This window comes from Taurulus bubalis (genome assembly GCF_910589615.1).
Source record: "Taurulus bubalis genome assembly, chromosome: 7".
NCBI classification, from domain to species: domain Eukaryota; kingdom Metazoa; phylum Chordata; class Actinopteri; order Perciformes; family Cottidae; genus Taurulus; species Taurulus bubalis.
The window spans coordinates 8,180,917-8,202,296 of record NC_136595.1 but is presented as its reverse complement, the minus strand read 5'-3'; the positions used below and the strand labels follow the sequence as shown (position 1 = coordinate 8,202,296).

General features: G+C 45.5%; 1 protein-coding gene across 1 annotated transcript in view; it reads right to left on the bottom strand.

Annotated features, from left to right (window-relative positions):
• Window positions 1-4,669: 4,669 nt before the first annotated feature.
• Window positions 4,670-21,380, bottom strand: part of zc3h3 (zinc finger CCCH-type containing 3) — a gene marked incomplete at its 5' end in the record, with an annotated part of 47,966 nt that continues 31,255 nt past the window's right edge. The window contains 8 exons of the mRNA XM_079221366.1: window positions 4,670-4,949; window positions 6,785-6,933; window positions 7,018-7,181; window positions 12,218-12,349; window positions 14,496-14,565; window positions 14,749-14,904; window positions 15,325-15,403; window positions 17,948-18,111. Of these exons, the coding sequence (XP_079077492.1) occupies window positions 4,918-4,949; window positions 6,785-6,933; window positions 7,018-7,181; window positions 12,218-12,349; window positions 14,496-14,565; window positions 14,749-14,904; window positions 15,325-15,403; window positions 17,948-18,111 (946 nt within the window). The 3' untranslated portion in view covers window positions 4,670-4,917. The remainder of the gene's footprint in view (window positions 4,950-6,784; window positions 6,934-7,017; window positions 7,182-12,217; window positions 12,350-14,495; window positions 14,566-14,748; window positions 14,905-15,324; window positions 15,404-17,947; window positions 18,112-21,380) is intronic.

Sequence of the window (21,380 nt, the reverse complement as noted above, 5' to 3'; positions counted from 1 at the left end):
CTGCTGGCGAGGATGAAAAGAATAGTATGAGATGAAGGGATGGAAATCATATCAAGGTTTTTTAAGTTTAGGTGCGCTAAGTCATTAGGAGAGGGTTTTCTTTTTTTGATATATCAAATAAGCATGAGCTGGCCCCTAAACGCCAAGCTAAGCATTCTGCATTGAAATGGCACATTTAAGAAGATCTGCTGTGGTCCATTCATTGTCAGGGGAAGGGGAGCGTCTGCGGCCGAGGGCTTGAGACATAAATGTTTGAAGTCAGGGTTTTTCATTGTGCCTCCGCACATTGGTACTTCGCTGCAAGTGCAGTTCTACCGATTTAAGCAAAACGGACATCAGCAAGGTGGAGGATCGACGGCGAGGCGAGCTTTGAGCCGAGGTACAGCCAGCCTCCAGAACCAAAGAGGCCGGCTGCAGGAGGTGGCTCGAGGTTATCCGAGGCCCGGAAGTTTTTTTCTCTTCTTTTTGTCGCTGCCGTTAAGTCACTAATGCCGCTGAAGAGGAATCAGCTTTAATTGTGCGGGGATGTGACACGGACGCACACACGCGTGTGCACACGGACGGTGAAGTTAACAGGGAGGTTTACTTTAGAAATCTGGGGCTCCGCCACATGTCGGAGGCCTCGCCTGCACGGGAGTCAGGTTTGTTCGCCCGGGGGCCGATGAAAGGTTTTTTTGGTCTCAAAGGAGCCGCAGATGTGATGACACAGAATCTGGGCGGAGGCGAAGGAAATTCCGATCTGAAAAAAATAGTTTGACCACCATTTGTTTTGGCGACGAAAAACTAGGAAACTAGGCCAGGAAAACTATACACAAAGACCCTATGGAGACTGGACGACGCAAACGTGGTCGCGTTTCCACCGTCAAACACAGGCGGTTTACTTTGGACTCTTGGGTGATGCGGCGCTGAAACTTCTTTCATAGAAAGGTAAGCTTCAGGTGAACTGCTGCTCTGAAACCTAAAGAGTGGTTAAGGTTTTTACAAAAGTTCTAAGTTATTGAACGCACTTCAGAAAATCATTTGCCAATCGTAGGCTGGATCAGAAGGAGTGATGGGTGGTACTCGGGGGTGGGTGAGTTTTGGGAGATATCATGGTGGGTTGGTAACTCGCCCGTGGAATCAGTTAGAACAGAACGGCCAACAGCGTACTGGAGAACAAATGGAAGGGAACCAGCAGCACCAATACAAACCTTCAACACGGTACAACTTCATCTCCCTGCAGACGGTTGGTGTTGACTGTTTTCACGTTCAGCCCGTCGTCCCATCAATCACGAGGTGTGTCGCCATCTTAAAGCGGAGGCAGACGGGCTGCGACCAGGAAGGTCCGGTTACCGAGAACGCTTTACCCGAAACAGACTGAAACATTTTCCGGAAATTGTTGAGAGCGCAATCCGGCTTGCGTTCCCTGTCCTCGTGAATGTTTTTCCCAATCACTGCCTCGCTTTACGCTTGTGTATACGAAAGAAAAAGGATGGAGACTTATGAATAGGAAAAGAAAAGCTGGTGCTATAATTTGCCACACAGTTCATTAGACACGGTTGTTGTTGGGAAGAGAACCAGGAGAAAGTTCAAACTGTATCGTGTCTTATAGCTTATCGAGTGACCGGCCACAGACGCCTTGTCTCTTCACACTTTGGAGGTACAGCTAAAAGATACTTTTGAATGATGGGATATTTGCATGTTTTCTGTGTTGTTTGGGTATCCATCCATCCATTCATCCAACCACCTGAGTACAATGTTGTCATAACCAATAGGAACGACGGCCAATGCACTGAAAATAAATGTGCTGAAAGTTGTGATAAAATGGAATTATACTTCAAAGGGAGCAAAGCTCAAAAGGTGAAGCCTCATAGAAAGAGAAGAGGATTATGAACAAGTGTACCACACACAAGCTCATATCAAGTCTCTCAAACACCACACACACGTTTATATCAAGTCTCTCAAACACACACACACAATGAAGAATCACAGTTGACCTTTCTTTTTGTCTCTCCGAGTCTACGCGGACAGATGATTTCTCTCCCTCCGTCTTCTCTCCGTCTTGTGCGCTTTTACTAAAAATTGAAATATTGATCTTAATTAGAGTTTGCCGAGCTCAGCAGCTCGCGTTGAGGGTTTTAGACAAGAGGCAGCAGACATCTGTCTCAGGCACTTACGTCTTCTGTGCAGGAGAGGAGCAACGTGGGTGAGGAGGAGGAGGAAGGAAAGGAAAAAAAACCCTGTGTGGTGAGAAGAGAAGAGTGATGGCTCCCTGTCTCCTGCCTTTTCTGAGAAACATGTCGAGCTCTCCATCTCCGCTCGCTGCTGTCAATACGTGGGAGAAAATAGAGTTGAACTGTCACGCACGCACACGCTAACACACACACACAATTTAAATATTCACCCTGACTCAATGGCAGTGTGACATTCCGTACATGAACTTAAGTTGTCCAAGTTGTTGCACAGTCATCGACCCAACGGATCTCTCTCGTGTTTGAGGCCTCGTCTGCGATAATGCTGATCAATTTAAGAAATACATTCACGTGCATTTCTTTGTCCCATTAAAGTCAGCTTTGGGAAAAGGACATTTGGATTCTCCCCAAAGCATTGTGACATTGGGGGGGAAGTGGGTGTGAGAATGTCAACAATCACCTCTGGGATCTCTCCTGGTGTGCGTTAGCTGATTGTGCAAGAGGTCGTCACACCCTTAAGACTCAGCGTCTTAAAGGAATAGTTCAGCCGTCTGGGATTACGTTCTTTCCGAGAATGAGATGCGAGGACTGACGTCACTCTTATGTCTTGTGTTATTTAGTACGGAGCTGGGGTCAGGACGTGAGCAAACTAGCTTAGCTGTTTCATTTGCTTTCTGGTTTCGTGCTAACACAAACAGCTAGCCCAGCTAGCTAACCCGGCTAGCAGCAACAGATTAGCAGCAGCTCAGGAGCTAGCTAAGCGACCGGACACAAAAAGACATTTTGTGGTGGAACTATTTATTAACACGCTTTTTTGCAGAAACACTATATAAAGGTTTATTTGTGTCGACCGAAAGAGAAGGAAGAAAAAGAAGTACAACTTGTTTCAGTGTTTGAGCATTTCACTTTGCCTGGTAAATAATACAAAAACAATCTTCCCCTTTAACAAGGGTTGAACCCCAGACGTAAAACTCATTTCTATGCATTATCAGCGGGGATTAACAGACGTGTGTCCTCCTCGATGTGCATTAATGTGTGTTGCTCCCCATGTGTGTCACGCTGCTTGTTTGTCGCCGTGACAACACCTCGGATAAATGGCGTGGTAATGCTGTAAATATGAGGCTCCACACTCTCACTTACACACAAACAGCGTATTAATAGTTTTATTAGCTGAGGCCTGAGAGCAGTGGATGAGTTACTTATCCCAGCATCCTCTCTGTTACACTGTACACAGACAGTCATTTATATCACATACAGACGAGATGACGGGAAATGAATAAAGGCAGAGGAAGGATCGAGGGGAGTGTTGTGAGGAATGAAGCTGAAGACAAATGAATATGATGTGAATACATGTTATAAAACACTGTTGGACATGTCTAAGGGGATCCAGGCTTCAAATGTGTTTCTTTAACTACGGGATGAAATGCATCAGCTTAAATCTTTTTAGTGTGCATCAATAAAATAACCATGTAGACCAACTACTTGGGCCAAATGCTCTATTTATGAGAACGAAAAGCCGGCAGGTGAGAAACCAGGCTCGTCGTTCTGTTGCAGGACGTTTAGGCATCACTGAATCGACCACAGCGAAGCGATAGTCACGTGAATCCAGGCTGAGAATTCTGTTGCTTTAACTTTCTTTTTATAGGTAAATTAAGTTTACACGGACAATGATAAAAGAGCAACAAAAACACACAGACTTGACCAATCAGATTAGACTATTTTTCCTCGGAGGACACACTGAGGCTTTAGGAAGGCGTTGAGTTACATTTGGATTGGATTTTCACATTATGTCAGCTGGTCAATGATTTTAATCCCATCTTCATCTGCAGCTTGTGTTTGGATAAATTATCACAGCGACCCAATAACGATAAGGGTTAGGTTCTTTTTTTTAAATAATTTTGTATTTCACCAGTTTTTTTCCCCCCTCTTAGATGAATAACATCTTATCCTAATTTAGTTTCTTTTCATTTTTGTGCGAAAAGGGAATCACGTAGACCATGTTAACTCCGACATTCAGGCCTATTTAGGCACCAGTAAAACGGCAGGAAAGCCATTGGGAGATCCGCTACAGGTCGGTCGGCACGTCCATGTCTACAGACCAGATCCTGGAGCAGTTCCCTTAAGTTACCTCACTTTGTTAAGTTACCTCACTACCGTCCGAGTGGGGCTTTAGTGTAAATGAAAGCAGAGGACAGAAAATTAGCTTCTAAATACAAAGCAAAAAAAATAAAAAAAGACTCCTTTCTGTGCTCGTGGACTCTCAAATAACTCGCACGCACACTGGCAGCATGGTGAGCATGAAGTCACTGTCTCGCCCCGCAGGCTTTAAAGTGAGGGGCGCTGCTGCTTCTGTCACCACCTTCCAAATGAAAACGCTCACAAACGCACCCGGGTCACGTGACCCCGCCGCCACAAGGGAAACGCATTATGAACACTCTCACGGCACTGACCTCACATGTCGAAAGAAGAGTCTGTGAAACAACAGGCAGTTAAAAGAGTTGATACTTTATTTGTCATTTCTTAAAAATGTACACAACCTGATGAGAAAGAAAATTGCACTGTTAACACCTAGATTGATATGTAAAACAGATGTGTATACAGTATAGATATAGAAAATAAAACTTTCTGGCCCTGAGTGAAGGAATTCAGAGGGAGGAGGACACAGATGCACCTGTCAGGACAAACCTGGAGCACAGAAATCATCGATGAGTGTTTTACACCTCCGGGGCTGCTGGTCTCTGTAGTCTCACAGCCGAGGCTTGATCTGCAGCTTTTTCTCTGCGAAGTGAAAATGAAAAAGAAGAAGAGTATTGGCAGAAATTAAATGACAAAAAGACGAGGTGCGCGCCCGAGCACTCAGTCATGTGGAACTGACTCGGATCGTCTGTGTGTTGAATCCTGCTTAAACGCTGAGTGATGACATCTCAGCTGATGAGTAAATGAGGAAGAGACCAGGACAACGGGGATGGATGGAGGTGTCTGTGCATGAAGTGTGTGTGCGAGTGTGTGTGAGGTTGCAGTCTGGCAGTGATACATTGCGTCGGAGCTAATTTATGCAAAGTGTAGAGAAGCTTCTTTGGCTCACTTCCACCTGTAATGAGGCTCTGGGCGGTGCAGTGCGTTACTGAAGGACCGGAGCGTCATTAGTAATACTTCATAAGCACAAACCAGCCGGACGGGGTGGGTGGCAGAACGATGGAGCGATCACGTCAAATAAAACATAATTTAAACTCATGAGGACGCATGAAAACATCTCCAGCGACAATACTATTCAAGCTTTTGGGTTGTGTGGTCTGTGTGTGTGTGCGTGTGCGCGTGCGTGTACGTGTGTGGAGAAGGTCAGAGGCCAAGATGACTCGGGTCAGGTCAGAGGTCCTGTTGTTTCCAAGCAGTGGAGGCTAAAGATAAACCATGAAAGAGGAGGAGGATTACCTTCAAATAGTGAAGAGTAAAAGTAAGAGTGACCAGAAACATCCCTAATAGATATGTACTTTGGGGAATCTTGAGTATGTTAAGTTAGTAATGAAATATATCATCAGCCTTATTTTACTCTACTCTCAATAACTAACTGCAGTTAAAATGTGTTTGATGATCCATGTCCAGCTTCTACACCAAAGCACAATCTTTTGGGACATTTTCCAAACCTCATTTATTTAAAGCATAACACATCCATAACGGACAGCAAAATAAAAGAATAAATTGTTAAAAATGTGTCAAAAGAGAGAAAATCTTCATTAAAATTAAACACGTTAAACACCGTTGAAAAGGATTAATTGTTGCTTTGCAGTGCAAGTCAGCATGTGTGTGTGTGTGTGTGTGTGTGTGTGAGCGCCTGGTGGGAGGAGGATGGAGGCGGTTGGAGGAGGAAGGCCGCTTCTCTCCTAATCCTCTATCTGTCACGTCTGTCAACAGAGAGTTCAGCTGTGCCTCCGTCCGGCCCAAAAGCTAAATATTATTACCTCTGTCCTCTGAGCATTATTACTCCTCCCCTGAGCATCATCGCACTCTTAAGGCCCGGCTCTGATCATCATTATCTGTCTGCAGCTTAGACGAATCACCACTCCCCATTCTCATGAACTCCGGAATGATCCTGTGGCTTTCATGACCAACATGATCGTTCCACAAAACATCTCTGGACAATATGGCGACAGTCAGCACTCCGTAAAGAGCACAGTTAGTCCTCTTAAGGAACCTTACATTTTCTTGACAACCTAGATGTATTTTATCCAACTCGTCCATATAATTCCTATCGATTAAAATATTTGACTCGCCAGACCTGGAGATGTGGAGTCCAACAAGGGCAGAATTGCCAGCTGCCAGCTCAACCCCAAACTTACCAGATTATCTAAACGGCATATTTGGAAGTAGAAGTGAATGCTTTCCTGATGTCAGTAACAATCCCCCATGCACTGAAAATAAGTATGTGAACAACCGTGGTATGTACGGTGGATTACCGTTAAACTAGAAAATCTAATAGATGTTCAAGGAGAGACAGATTGTTGAAAAAAAGAAAGAAAAGTAGGTTTGTAATCAGATAACTGTGACACATGACCACAGTTTTTTGTTTTTCGTCTACACTGAAGGGACTCTGTCGGGTCATGCATTTCGGTTACCTTTAACCTGTGAGCTTTCCGCCGGCAGTGGTTCAGGTGCGTCTGCCTCCTCCGGCGAGCTGGAGAGCGAGATGAAGGACGGCAGCGCCAGAGGGCCTTTGGTGGGAGTCCCCGGAGCGGCCGGCGGCATGGCGATAGACAGGCGGGGCCTTGGAGAGAGAATGAAAACAACAATAAACCGGAGATTCCATGATTCCTGTCGACCTGTGCTGTGAACAAAGGGCCTCCCTGACCTCTTCGCGGGCTCCTTGGTCCGGCCTCTCTTGGCCGGGGCGCTGGAGGTGTTGCTGGCGCCGCGCTTGGCTCGTTGGCGGTGCTGCAGCTTGCAGCGGGCCTCTCGAGGGCAGGATCCCGTCTTGGAGAAGTCTGGACACACCAGAGTGTGTTTCTTCTTACACTGGCGGTTGGAGAAAGGGGAACACAGACACACAGGCTTTTACATTTAACGGCTGAAAATCTAAATTGGTTCTATGGTTACAAGGACGGAGTCTAGCGCATTTTACGTCCTCTAAAGTCACAGATGTAAGCCTGTTTAAACCTATATGGGATGTGTCTATAAGAGAAAATGTTTCTTTATTTTTTTATTCCCTCAAAGACATAGGGGTTCTGTCTCGAGTAGCGCTGCAACGATCTCACCACAAGTTAAGAAAGTGTGTGACGGCATTTCCAAAAGGGAGGATATATCCTGATCACTGAAATTCTGTTCCGTTATTATTCAAGCCACTCCAGTTGGAAGTTACTACTTTTAAGGAGACGCGCTCTCCGTTGCCCGCTCTCCATTGGCATGCAGGTTGAGCAAGTGGGTCACAGTTTGCGTCATTCTGGAGAGCATTGTGCATGAGAGAGCCAGCTTTCACATGCATGTCTGCAACCCAGTGTGTATGACAGTGTAATACGGGTGTAAATTGGTAGCTTCATTCTCCACGAGATCCGATCCCTCCCACCTGTCAGAAAAGCTAATTATATTCAGGCTGCGAGGAGAGAGAGTGTGTGTGTGTGTGTGTGTGTGTGTGTGTGTGTGTGTGTGTGGAGGGACTGGGGAGCAGATTGGTCCAGAAATAGAGTGTGTATCTGGGTGCATGTATGTGCGTGTGTGTGTGGCGTGTGTGTGTGTGCGCGTGCGCAGAGGGGAGAGGAATCTTGAGATCGATTTTCCAAGAACACTCTGGACCCTTGGTCAACTCTCTCTCGGCCCAGCAGTCCTGACCCGCTGCCATCAGAGCCCCTCTAGTCGCCCTCACACCCGTGTTCCTGCACCCGTGGGTGCCAGGTGGGAGCTCGCTGTCAAATGTTTCTCTGGATCATCTTATAGGGCTGCGGTTGACACAACGTTTCGCTTAACAAATCAGATGCGCTGCTGGTGTCGGTGGTGGTCATGGTTTTATATTTGGCGTCTGACATCAGGCCTGAACCCGTCAGCTCCACAAAGGCCCGAGAAACACACCAATATTGATCAGTCTCTGTTTGAATTGTGTTGCTGTGCATTTTTTTATGGCTGAAACTTTATTATTTTCTTCTGTGACTTGTCTCTCAATATACTTTTCCCACTTATTGGTTCGTCTATCATAATATCTGAGAGCTGCTGATGATATCATCTTTAAAATGCTTGTTTAGCGCAAATATGTCAAAAACCCAAATTAAATAAAACAACATTTGAGAAATTGAATGAGAGAATATTTGGCTTGATGGAAGACTTAAATGATCAGTAAATGATAAAAAATGTCTGATGAGTTAACTTTCTTTTAAGTCTAATTGAACGGCCAGTGTTTTTTAAAGTGACAGTACCCGTTAGACGTCCTGATTCCACCAGGGCTGCACAACTGACTGTATGAGAGCTGTGATCCTGGATTTTTGCTCAAAAGGGATTTAATAAAACTTAATTTGCTGCGATAACAAACCTTTGCGCCTACCGAGATGCTTCAAACGGAGGGAAACTGCCTGACCAATCACACACATTTCAATGACTTTCTGATCACGTAGTTCTGACTATAAATACATGAAGTATGGCTTCAAGAAAATACAATGATTTAATAGATTAAAAAAAATTGTTTATCTGTTCATTTACAACATTTGATTGCATCCTTACAAAGATAGATCTGTCGTGCTAGATTACAACTGTGATCGCAGTTAAGATCCTAATTATTATGAGAACCATTTTAGCCATAAATCGCGCAGCCAAAATTATCATGCAGTCCAATCATCAGGAGCGTTCGTCATATTGGACCTAAACTGTGCAAACCTAACATGTTTACGTCAATGTGGCTGAGCCACATCAGAACGTTGACTTGTAAAAATGGTAGCGTCTCCCACTGAGTTCTGATTCAGAGTGTGACGGGACAACAGGAGTAAACAAAGCCAAAGCATTTTCAGTGTGGAAAAACAGAGAGTGTATGATAAATTTACTGTAAAAGCTCCGGCCACTCCCTACAGCTCTATACATCCTCATTTTCATAAAAGACAGAGAGAGAAAGAGAGAAAGAGAGAGAGAGAGAGAGAGAGAGAGAGAGAGAGCGAGAGAGCGAGAGAGAGAGAGAGAGCGCGTTGGAAACGGGAGGAAAACGCTAAAGTGGACAGAACATCTTTATCCCACACCAAGTTAACAATTTTCCACTTGATTTAAGGAATGCTGGGATGTCTCTGGGGCCTATTAGAGAGCTCTCTGCTGGGCCAAAACCAGGAGGAGTCAGCACATTTAGCAAGAGAGAGAGAATGAGCAAAAGAAGCAAGAAAGAGATAGAGCGGGATGGAGGGGAGGAGATGGAAAAGACAGTAAAATATAAAAAAGGGACATTGCATGCATTTACCTCTCGGGCATTAAGCTGACACTCTCGTCTTGAGCGAGTGGAACAATAAATGAGCTCAGAGTATTCACGTATAGAGGGTTATGTTGAGAGAGAAAAAAGAAAGTTCACACCGTTACTTGATCTTAGGTCTCGTTAAGTCTCTGCCTCCTCATTCATTTCAATGAGGCCCCTGTGAGCCACAGATCGCTGTGTTGAAAAGATGGAACATCGCGCAGCTGCTTTTGCTGCTACTCAAAGCGCCATTAGCAGGAAAACGCATGTGCAAGAAACACACCCCAGGTAGAATATGTACCATGAACGATGAACTGGTGCGCACCAGGTGTGTCCGACGAAGTAGTCGAGGTAGAGGAGCATGGCCCGGGACGTCCGTCCAGGAAACAATTGTGATAAAATGGCATCTACAGAAAAAGCAATGCCGGGAAATGGGACCTATCCCGAGTCGACGCATGCCAACATGCTGCCAGTGTGTGCGTCGGTTTAGTAACTGCAGGGTTTACAGGAAGAAAAAGTATCCAAGTAAGAAAGGCGCTAACAAACTATGTTTTGCATCTGCTTGGCAGGAGCAGCTTTCAGTGGAGACGTGCATGTTTGTGTGCATTTCGATAACAAATTGTCTCCAACGGTCTCGTCATATATTTGGAATACACATTGAGAATATATCTGTATATGGCACTGTGAGGTTTTGTTTTTGGAGGTGATAAAAAAAAGACAAACTACTTTAAAAAGGGTAGAACCACGGATTTGTTTGGCTAAACAGCCGATCAGTTAGCTCTATTATCGACGGCTGCCGACAAGGTTTCAAGGCTGAATCAGCCGAATGGCCTCTGATAAGAGCCAATAAGAGATGACTATCGCCAACCTCGCAAAAACCTGGAGATGACAGTTGACAGATGACGGCCCTGTCGTGTCAGGAACCTGCGAGAAAATGGACGTGATACAGGAGCCTGATTTGAGGTAAGAGAAAAAAAAAGGGGGGGAAAATAATTAAAAACTGCTAAAAAATTGATTTTTGGGGAGTAAAGAAACGAGAGGGACAATTAAGAAGGCAGAGACGGATCCTGCGAGGTGGAGGGTGAGTGTGAGACAAAGCCAGGATGAGGCGAGAGGAGGATGGAGGCGAGGAGCAGACTTAACCCCTGAGCTGCTGGAGTGTCTGCCTGCCTGGCCCATTGTGCCATCCTCAGCAGTTTTCCCATCTATAATTACTGCCTGCTATCCATCATAGAGCCACCAGAGCCTCACAGCACAGCGCTCCATACACACACACACACACACACACACACACACACACACACACACACACAAATCACAGACCTAAGCACTTCAGCTAATAGAATAAATATTAATATCCCTTTTGTTTTCTATATCCTCATTTCCCCATGCACTATTTAAATGAGGTCTGACAGTGTGAAAAAGCATCTGTTTCACACTCGATGCTGGAAAACAAGCAGAGAGAGGAGGAGAGGGGAAGAGAGGGGGAGACAAAGGGAGGTAAATACGCAAGAGGGGGAAGGGGGTGAGTTTTTTTTTTTTAGGTGGAGTGTTTGTGTGCGTGTGTGTGTGTGGGTGGGAGGGTCGCAATGTGTCACTCAGACACTACAGTTATGCCATTATGGACCACCACCCTCTGCAGCTGTTGCTGCCTGTGTGTCACTGTGCGTGTGTGTGTGTGCGTGTGTGCAGGGGAGATTGGTTACCAAACTACTTGTTTACCTAAGCCCGGGTTTAACTTCAGAAGAAGTGCATACATGTTATACCATGTAATTATACGTTCAAATGAACAATCCAGCTTAGACAAAGACCGTAGAAGTCGAGTGAGGCGTCGACACGATGCTCAGTTAAAACCGAACGAGATCGAGCCGAGAAACGCCGTTACGAGAGCCGAGGCCGTGACATCGATTGTTTTAAATCATTCCACTTCCAACCAGATTGACACAGTGATACAGGTGATGACCATCTATCTGAACGGGGTCGACACGCCTCCGCTGACCAGTGTCCATGACCCACGGTCTGACCTGGGCTGAACTCGGGGCAGATGCTGCCTGGCTTTGGTGAACAGGTGTCTGTACTTGGAGCCAGACTTCATTTGAAGAGATTGATGTTTAAGTGCCATTTGAATGTTTCCTCAAAGAAAGAGAGAGAATGAAGGAGAGAGAGAGAGAGAGCAGTCCAATGTGACCACGGGTGGAGGACAAGACGGAGAGAAGTGAAAGTGAAAGCCGACATTATTTGGTGCTTTGTCATGCTTTGTAATTCTGTGTTCTGGCAGAGCAACTTCTAGACAACCAGTGGTTACCCTGTGACAAGTTTCATATGTCTGAGTCAATCCAGATCAGCTCTCCAAATTCACTTTCCAGATTGTGCGCTTTATCTTAAAACACACACAAAAAAAGTATTATTCATGTATTGGTTTTCTCTTCCATCCCTATTTGTTCTGCTTTTTGGTGTTTCGCTGTCAGTTTTGTCTCTGGTCATATCATGGCAGGAAATAGGTGGTGGGGCTGGGGAGTGAACTCTTGTGCAAGTTTGATAGTGTTCATGTTGTTTTCTATGGCTGGGATAAAAGAGGGCTGATACAGTACGGCCATAATGTCTCTGATTGCATTTCTTTGGCGTGTCTGTGTGGTACCTTCTCTCCTTCAGGACAGTAGCCTTTGACAAAGTCCTCACACACTTCGGCTTTACGGGACACGTAGACGTGACTGTAGGGACAGTCGCTGTTGTTACAGATTCCCTTCAGGAAGTAGGAACACACCGGCATCTAGAGAGAGAGAGAGAGAGAGAGCGAGAGAGAGAGAGAAATATGACACCCCTTTCCATAGCACTTGAGAAAAAACTGGTATTTAATACAATATAAACAGATAAATGAAAAGGTGCTAAAGGTTACAATATAAAAATCTGAAAAAAAGAGCCGTACTTGGGGGATTTAAATATAATTTCCTTTCGTAAAAAGTCTGACTCCAACATATTTTTGATTGATTTTGGGTATCAAACTGTCTCTGCCAAGAGTCCAAAGTGCTTTATTCAGTCAGTCTTCCTGAAAACATATCAGATGAGCAAGAAAACAAAACGTGGTTTAGGCCGTAGAGAACATGACACTAACGCATCAGTTAAAAACAAGTAACATGTATTTTCTACTTTATTTCCAGTCCTCCATCAAGGTCGTCTCCCCGTGAGTAGACGATGACAGGAGACTGAGAGTTTGTTAACAGACATGCGGTTCTAAAACCACCGTCATGTACAGTTCAGACGTGTCCCGTGTACCGAGCAATCTGTCACACAGAGCTGTTAAATTACCTTAATTGCAGTTGACAGTGGTAGAGTGAGAGTGCATGTGCGTTTTGACAGCATGTGTGTGGTGTGCGTGTGTTCTACGGTTTGGTGTGTGTGTGGGTGAGTCTGGTGGATGCCGGTCTAAATATATCTATGAGGGAGTTCTGTGAAGAAAGAGGGGGGTAGGTTGGAGGAGGTCGGAGGGTGAAAGGGACTCCACCTTGTTGGGATGGGATCAGTTTGATCTAATTAACTGCAACCGAAATATTTATCCAGGCTGCAGCTCATCCAGCTCACATGATGTGTTTATGGGCTCTGGGTGTGTGTGCACAAACTTGGCCAGTGGTGGAGGGCCAGGCGAGAAGGGGGTGGGTGCAGGACCCTGCATCCACCCCCACTGCACCCCCCATACGGTCCTGTTTAAGGGGGCCACGTGAAATAAGAGCGGGAGTATCCTGTGGAGGGTTGGGCCAAAGGTTTGGGGGTGAGGGGGGACTGTTGGAGAGGGGGCATTACAGACAGACAGCTGGGCTCTCAGCACTTACAGGCCGCAGGGTGACAGCCAACACAGGTGCAGGGCATTGTGTGTGTGTGTGTGTGTGTGTGTGGGGTAGGGGAGGCAGAGCACCTGTTGTTGGGTTGTTTGTCTTAAGGGAAAGGAAGGAGAAAAACTAGAACAGCGTTCCCTTTTTGAGTGGTTCACACACACACACACACACACACACACACACACACACACACACACACACACACACACACACACACACACACACACAAAAGGATCAATTTGAATTGTGGGGGGCAAAGATGCTACACAGGAACAATTCCTTTTAATTTATTTATGTGATTGGTTGTTGAGATATTCATACTGTCTGTCTGGAATAAACTGGGTTGGCTGAAGTTGAGTTTTGGCTGCGATCTCGCTGTATTACTAATCCTGCAGTGGAATCATATTGTCACAAAATAATATTGTTGAAGAAAAACTTGAATTGAAATGAAACTCGCTTCATTTGCCACAACATAATCAATATAGAAAATGAAACGATGATTTCAGGAAATTGTTCATTAAAACCAACAAAACAAAAGAGTTTTGAAAGCACAACAGGAGTATGGTTCCTTCCACTAGGCCAGTGGTTCTCAAACTTTTTTCAGAGATGTACCCCCTAAAAAATGTTGGTCGAAAAAAAAAAGATGTAGTACACAGCGCTGTGCCAATCATCTGATTTAATATAGAATATATAAAATGCAGTTTATAAACATACACCTATATTTTATTGAATATTTATTAGAAAACAATTTTAAATTAAATTTAAAATGGATTTAAAAAAAATCTCACATACCCACATCTGAGGACCACTGCACTAGACGACTTTAGATTTTTGCATACATTTCTCACAATGTGATTAATTGTTAGCCCCTCCCCTTAACCCCTCAATCAGGTTAAGTCTTCCTCACTCCTTTCCGAGCCATGGAAAAAGGAGCCGTACCCAGAACGCAAATACGATCCTCGATGACTGTACCCAATACTGTGTCACCTTATACCTACACACTGTAGCCACCCTTGGCCTTTGCAATGAAAACCCATAAAACACCATGTTGTCGAACGCCCTGGGCGGTGTGAGGGAGCACGTTACCTTCTCCTTCGCCACCTTATGGGAGAACGGGCAGGTCCCGTCTGCCTGCTTGCACGTCCCTCGCAGAAACCTGCACATGAACAACGCAAACCGGTCTGAGAACGCAGGTGCTGACAGAAAAGCAAAGTAAGAGGAGCTGCTGGTTCATGAGGGTTTTCTCAAACTCTGTTGTAGCATATGGGAACAAAACACTGTGCGATTGTTGCTGAATTCATATTCAAATTGACCCAAACGGCGCGTTGCTGTGCGCTACCTGGTGCAGACGGCCACCTTGTCTGGGTCGTGGATGTAGGGACAGCTGTTGCCGCGGTTACACTTGCCGAAGCGGTTGTAGTACATGCAGTACTGCTTCTGCTGCTTCTTCTGATGAGCGTGTCGAATTATGGCAAGGCTGCGCTGGACTGCGCGGCTGGTTTCAGAAAACACAGACAAACCACAGGTATCCACACACCAATCACAAGCAGCTTGTGGGAACTGAAGAGGAAATAGTCACAGGTTAAAGTTTCCACCCTCATCCCTGTGAGAAATTTGGGATGAAGGCATCTACCATACGCTAATTTTACTTCTAAAAGGTATCTTCTGGGTTTACAGCCCTCCGCTGAGAGTGACGAAAGGCATTTAATGTTGTGAGGGAGAGAGGGGGATCAAATGCAAAAGTCTTGGCTGCATTGGATTTCTTGGTGCTGCTGTCGTAGGAAGAGAGCCAGCAAGACGGCTCACATGCAAGCTTAAAAAGTAAGTCAAAAGTTGTCGGATATACTGTACACGGAAATGTTTGCACCACTTGCTGCTCGAGTGCCTCTGATGAGAACAGATGAAACCGGCTTACCTGGCTAAATGACGAGGACTGAAGGGCCCGTTGAAAGCAGGACTCGTGGATGAGACCTGGGAGGGGCTGAAAGACCTTCCTGCATGTGGAGAATGAAGGACATATGAGCAAAAAAAAAGCACCCTGTGTTCCATTTAATCAGGCATATAATCTCCACAGTAAATCAACAAGAAGGGTGGAGCGTTGAACTCCTAATCCACTATTTGGGTTTGTCGTTTTTGGCCCATGGTCTGCATATTTATTTTCCTTAGTTATTTTACATATAATGAAAACTTTCTCTCCAGCAGCAGCAGTTCCTTCTCGCTACTGTGCCTCATGTAGATGTCCAGATGCACCCAACTGAGCCGTTTTAGTCGCAAAACAATGCAAAAATGACATCCGCACAAACATATTTTGTTTTTCACAATTGTCATTTTGCTCTGAGAGCACAAATACAGGAGCCAGTCGTGTTTTCACGCTTCGCTTATGTTACCAGTACTAACATGACACAATGTCCAACAGCAGTGTTTGTGCAAGATCTACAATGCATTAACTCCTCCTAACTGACTTATGTTGTGAAATGTTACCACAATATTTAAAGTAATTAGTTTGGCATGGTGATGAGGACCTGGAAACATTTTGAAAGTATCTAGTAGTATCTTAAACGCAACATAATAAAAAATAATGCCATGAGAACCATCCACATATGACAGAAGTGAGGCTGAGTCCAAGTGTGTGTTTGTGCAGCCAGATGCAATAACAACCCGATATGTGCCGGTTATTAATACGGCGGTGGTTTGACGCATTGGTGCCAAAGCCAAACGTGACGTCCAGCTCTGTCTGAGAACATCATAAACACTGTGTACCCATTGCACTCCACACACACACACACACACACACACACACACACACACACACACACACACACACACACACACACACACAGAGTGTGCATGAAGGGTTGTTGGAGGCCATGAGAGGAGTGGAGGAGGAGGACAAGAAAGGCGAGGAGGCTGAAGTTACAGATGGCAGTTGATCTTATACCTCTAATTTTGGAACTTTTTTTTGGGGGTCTCTCACCAAGCGGTGTGATCCTCGGATGCAATTCAAGCGGAGCAGAATTACAGGCCAGTGGTTGAAGACCAGGGCCAAATGTGAAGCTCTCCGGGGGGAAGATGTGAAATCACAAGTCCTGCTGCGAAGACACTGGCGGTGTGTTTCTGGGGGGCAGCAGAATGTGTGTGTTGGGATGCCGGTCACGAGTTTAACAGAATGGAGCGCTTCCATTTCACCTGCAGGTGTAGTTGCTCCAGAACGCGGAGAGGAGAGAAGTGTGAGGGAGGCAGAGGCTTTAATCTGCACCGTCCAGTTCTCCAGACCCTCCCCCTTCTCTGCTCTGACAGATGACAACTTTATTATTTCAGATGGCAAATCCAGCCAGCTCCCGTAAGTCTATTAGAGAGCATGTGGGCAGAGCTGCAGCCACAAACATGAATAAACACTCCTTTATCACCTCGGGGTGCACACAGACTTGCTGCCCTGAAATCCAGGTCCAGAATAGGGCCGGGTATCAAACCTCAGTACATTTTTGGTAGTGACTGAAACGTGTCCGTAGCGCCGCTGCCTATCATATCAAATGCTACTATTAAATAACAGGCCACGTCGGTGCGCCTTTTCCTTATTTAGACTGATTTTTTCTCGGCCAATTTCAGACTGTGCTTCATCCAGGCAAAGTCGTTGTACAGCTGATTCAGTGTCGACATCATTTAAGAAGCCTTGCGTCTTTTGATCAACGACATATGTAGAAAAACATTACATTTTTCCTACGTATTGAAAAAAGAAAATACTTTAGGTATTGCTATTGTCCCGGATATCATAATGGCCAAACATTTCCAATGATACCCAGCCACAGTCTTGGGGAGAACAAACATGTAATGTAGGCGTGTGCAGCACCCAATAACCTCTGACCCCTTTGATCTGATGTGTGCCAACAATCAATACATTGATGCATATATATTATCAGATTAAAATTCAAAGCTGCTATTGATTCCAAAGCAAGTGAATAAATAAATAGTGTCATTACATCTTTATAATCTGTGATAATCTACACATTCAGCAAATTACATTCATCTGAAAATGTTGGGAGTTTATACAAACAAATTGTTTGAATAAAAAATGTTTTGGCCAAAGTGCTGTGGCTTCTCTTTGCTGCTCCTACTAAGAGTCACCAAAACATTGTTGAGCCACACAGCATTTAAACCGGCGGTGCTTAAAACAGATGATCGATGTGTTACAAGTGGTCACAACCAGCGGGGGTCGACTACATAGTACAAAATACCATATCAGAGTAGAGTCCAGCCTTTTTGTGTCAGAGGGAATGCAAAGGGTGTGCGAAGGAAGGCCAAACTTAATGAGAGACAACACGTAATTGAATGCGTTTTAATGAAGCCAAAGAACAAGGATCCTTTGGGGCGCCGTACAAACAAGTAAAAATGGTTTTCTATAGTTGAATTTAAATACTGTGTCTGAACTGGGAAATATCAGAGTCCTGTAATCGTCATCTTTGATTGAGAAAGAACTACATGTGATTGGATTGCACAAACCCTGCATGCCGTCGGTGTGGTCAGAGGCCGTGGCGGCGTACCTGTTCGGTTGATGGACATGCTAGACGCCACGGTGCGGGACAGCTTATTGGCTGACACCCGGTACAGGGAACCACGGATCCAGCACATGCTGCTTCCTCTCCAGTGCTGGGCGGATGACGGGTGTCTGTCGTGGGGCGCTCGCAAACGGCTCTGAAGGAAACTCCTGAGAGGAAGAGGGACAGAAGAAGAATAAGAGATGGAGAGCAGTCGAGGAAATAATGGATAGGAAGACATGTGGAAATTACCTTTCAAGTTATATATTCACTTAAAGGATCATTTTGTTTATTACAACTTTGAATGATTGCAATTATCCGTGAAGCTCTGTTTACAAACTGTGTGAAATTTTCAGTCATGCCACTGTGATGTGGGGCGATACAATCTGCTCATCACTCCCTCAGTTCCACCCCTCTTTTCTCCGTCTTCTTCCTCAAGCGTTTTCACTTCTATCTCCCCTCCTCACTTTATGATTCCAATCCTCCGGTCTCCCCTGCCCTCCCTTCCTCTCTCTCTTTCTCTCTCTCTCTCTCTCCCTCCCATGTCACAGCACTCTGTTAAATTGCTCCTCTAATGGAAAGGACGGCAGTGTGGAAATGGAGAGAATTGAAAAGAGGAGAGGAGGAAATCAATGAGATAATAGGCAGGGCAGGGGGCCAGAGCAGCGAGGTTGGCCCCTACACTGGAGCGAAGAGACCACACACACTCACACACACACACACACACACACACACACACACACACACAGTATCACAATCCTTCCACAGTATGTACAGTACACACAATCACAGGCCTCTACACACACATGCTCACCATTCAGAAGTCATTCAGAAGCACTCGTGTGTGCATGTGTGTGTGTGTGTGTGTGTGTGTGTGTGTGTGTGTGTAGGGGGGCTGTTCGTGCGCGCCTGCAGTGTGTGGGGCTGCTGGGTGGTGTTGAGGCGGTGCAGGGGTTATGGCGATAAATTGCGCTGTCCTGTCACTTCTATTTGGGGCGGATTGGGGCTGGTGTGCAGGGTGCCGCTGGAGGTAATTTGCTGCCGTATTTCAGATGGGCTGGAAATGGGTTTAGAGCGAGAGTTCATGCCTCCCATTACAGAGAAGAGAGAGGGTTACCCCGAATGCACGCAGCGCAGAGAACAACTGACACGGATGCTTAACGCGCGGCAGCCGGCGGGGAGCTGCTGCACTGCTGTGAATGAGAGAAGAAGAAGAAGAAAAAAAAAGACGAAAGAAACGGTGCAAATATCAGCCGTCAGCTGCGTTCACGTACGCGGCCTACCTGACTGCGCGCCATAACTCAGCCGCACAGACACTCAGTTTCACTGATACAAGATCAGTGGCTGCCCTACACAGGGCAACTGCAGCCAGGGGAGCCGTAATGGAGGCTAATGCCGGAGCGCTGACTGCCACCCAGGGAGGCTTAAACAAGGACCGGGCGGCCTGGGGAGCCACAATGGAGGTTAATGGGGATATGACATGAACAGTTAACACAGACGGTAGTTAACCCTGACACAGGGCCGCAGTCGGGGGTGGGAGGACGGGGGGGAATCGTTGCTAAAGTAAAATTAGATTCTGCACATCGGTTCCCAAACAAATACACATGGCCGATATATTTGGTCTTGTCTCTGCACTACGGGAAGATAAGTAAGAGCAAGCAAATGAGTCTGGTTAGGGATGTGCACCGTTTATCTATGAAATAAACAAATCTACCCGTCTGTCTTTCTTACTCTCCACCCGTAGCATCTGTTCTGTGAGACGGACACAGACACAGAAAAGAGCAGAGTGAAATCTGGGAGAGTAGAGCAGGCGTTGTAAGAGACGTCTGAAACATTATTTAAAAGAAATGACTTTTTCCCCCCCAACACTGCTCGATCAGGCAGTAAATGACAAAAGCCTATTATTGAACCAAACTATTTTAGAGAAGTAACCAAATAAAACAGAAATAAATTAAATTTACCGGTTCCATAAACTGTATGAAGTGAATTGTGAATCAGTACTGTGTAAAAGTCTTTCAAAATAAATACAAATTTCCCCTTCTGTGAAATAAGCACGTGCCATCAATTGACCCCGCCGCTCAAGGAATCTGAATTGAGAGTCGTTAAAAATGCTGCGCTCAAATGAAGTTCTCAGACGTCCGTGCACAGCCACGTGAATGGGTTTCACCCTCAGGCCGAAACGCCATTAGTGGAAACCGCCTCTGCAGGAGCAGATTACCTCTGCAATAAGATAATCTGCCCGTAATGAGAGGGAAAGGGGGTGGGAGGAAAACTAGAGGCAAAGAGAGGAAGCAACGTACAATTAAACCATCAGAGAAAGTAATAACATCATTTAAAACATATATCAGATGTTTGTTTTTTTGTATTATTGTCTCCGGCCTCTCCTTGCAACATCCCCAGTGATGTCCTTGACCTCCAGATGGATATCTGTTATCAGACACACTCCAGGCACATCTGATGCACAAATCCCCCCAGCTGGACCACCATGGGGGAGCCCTTTCAATGTTGCACACAGACTGTACATTACTGCCTTCCTCTCTGCTCCGGGGCCTCTGAGGGACGCCTCCACACAGCCGTCATACTAACTATTATAGCCGTGCTAATCTGCGTTTTCTATATTTAACTATGGATCAAGGAACAACACAAAATGTGTCGCTCATAGTGACGAGGCTCTTTTAGCTCCTTCTTTTGGGTTTAAGGTACATTTACTGCACGGTCCAGTCACAGTATGCTTCTTGTTTTGGGCTCAAAATCAGTTTGAAAGAAGCTTGATCGCAATCGGTTCATGAGCAGTCAATCCAAGAGACTTCTGGTTTCTTATGTAGCCATTTGGTTTATTAAATTGCAACAAAAGAAATACAGCGAAAACCCAAAGTTACATCTCCAAATGTCTTATTTTGGCCGACTAAAAAGGTCAAATGCCCAATTCAAATGACAATGAAACGTGAGAGTGAGGAGAAGATCACCACATTACACAAAGCTGGAACGAGAGAATGTTGACGAATAACTTGAACGACAAAATCCAATTTATTTTTTCCGTAAAATTTCTGTCATTCGATGAATCAGCCAATTGTGCCCTGAAGTACAACATCTGTGCATTACCTCCATTTAGTTGTAAAACATACAAAAGACAATGACTGGAGGTCGCAGTAAAAGAACATTAACTCACCAAAAAGAAAAAGGTGAAATATGTTGAGAAGAGGAAGAAGTGAAGGCGCGGGGGCAAGGGCATGCAGAAACTCCCCTGTGACTGGTGTGCACGTACGAGTGTGTGTGTGTGTTTGTGTGCACACAGGCAGGTGTGCGTACGTGCACTGCTCTGACCATGCGATGCGCAGATAAAAGGAGAGCGCGATTCAGCACTACCGCCGCCGTTGATGAATGATCCGACTTTTGTTTTAGTGACAGGGAAGAATTCGGAGGGTCGCGCGACTGCTCC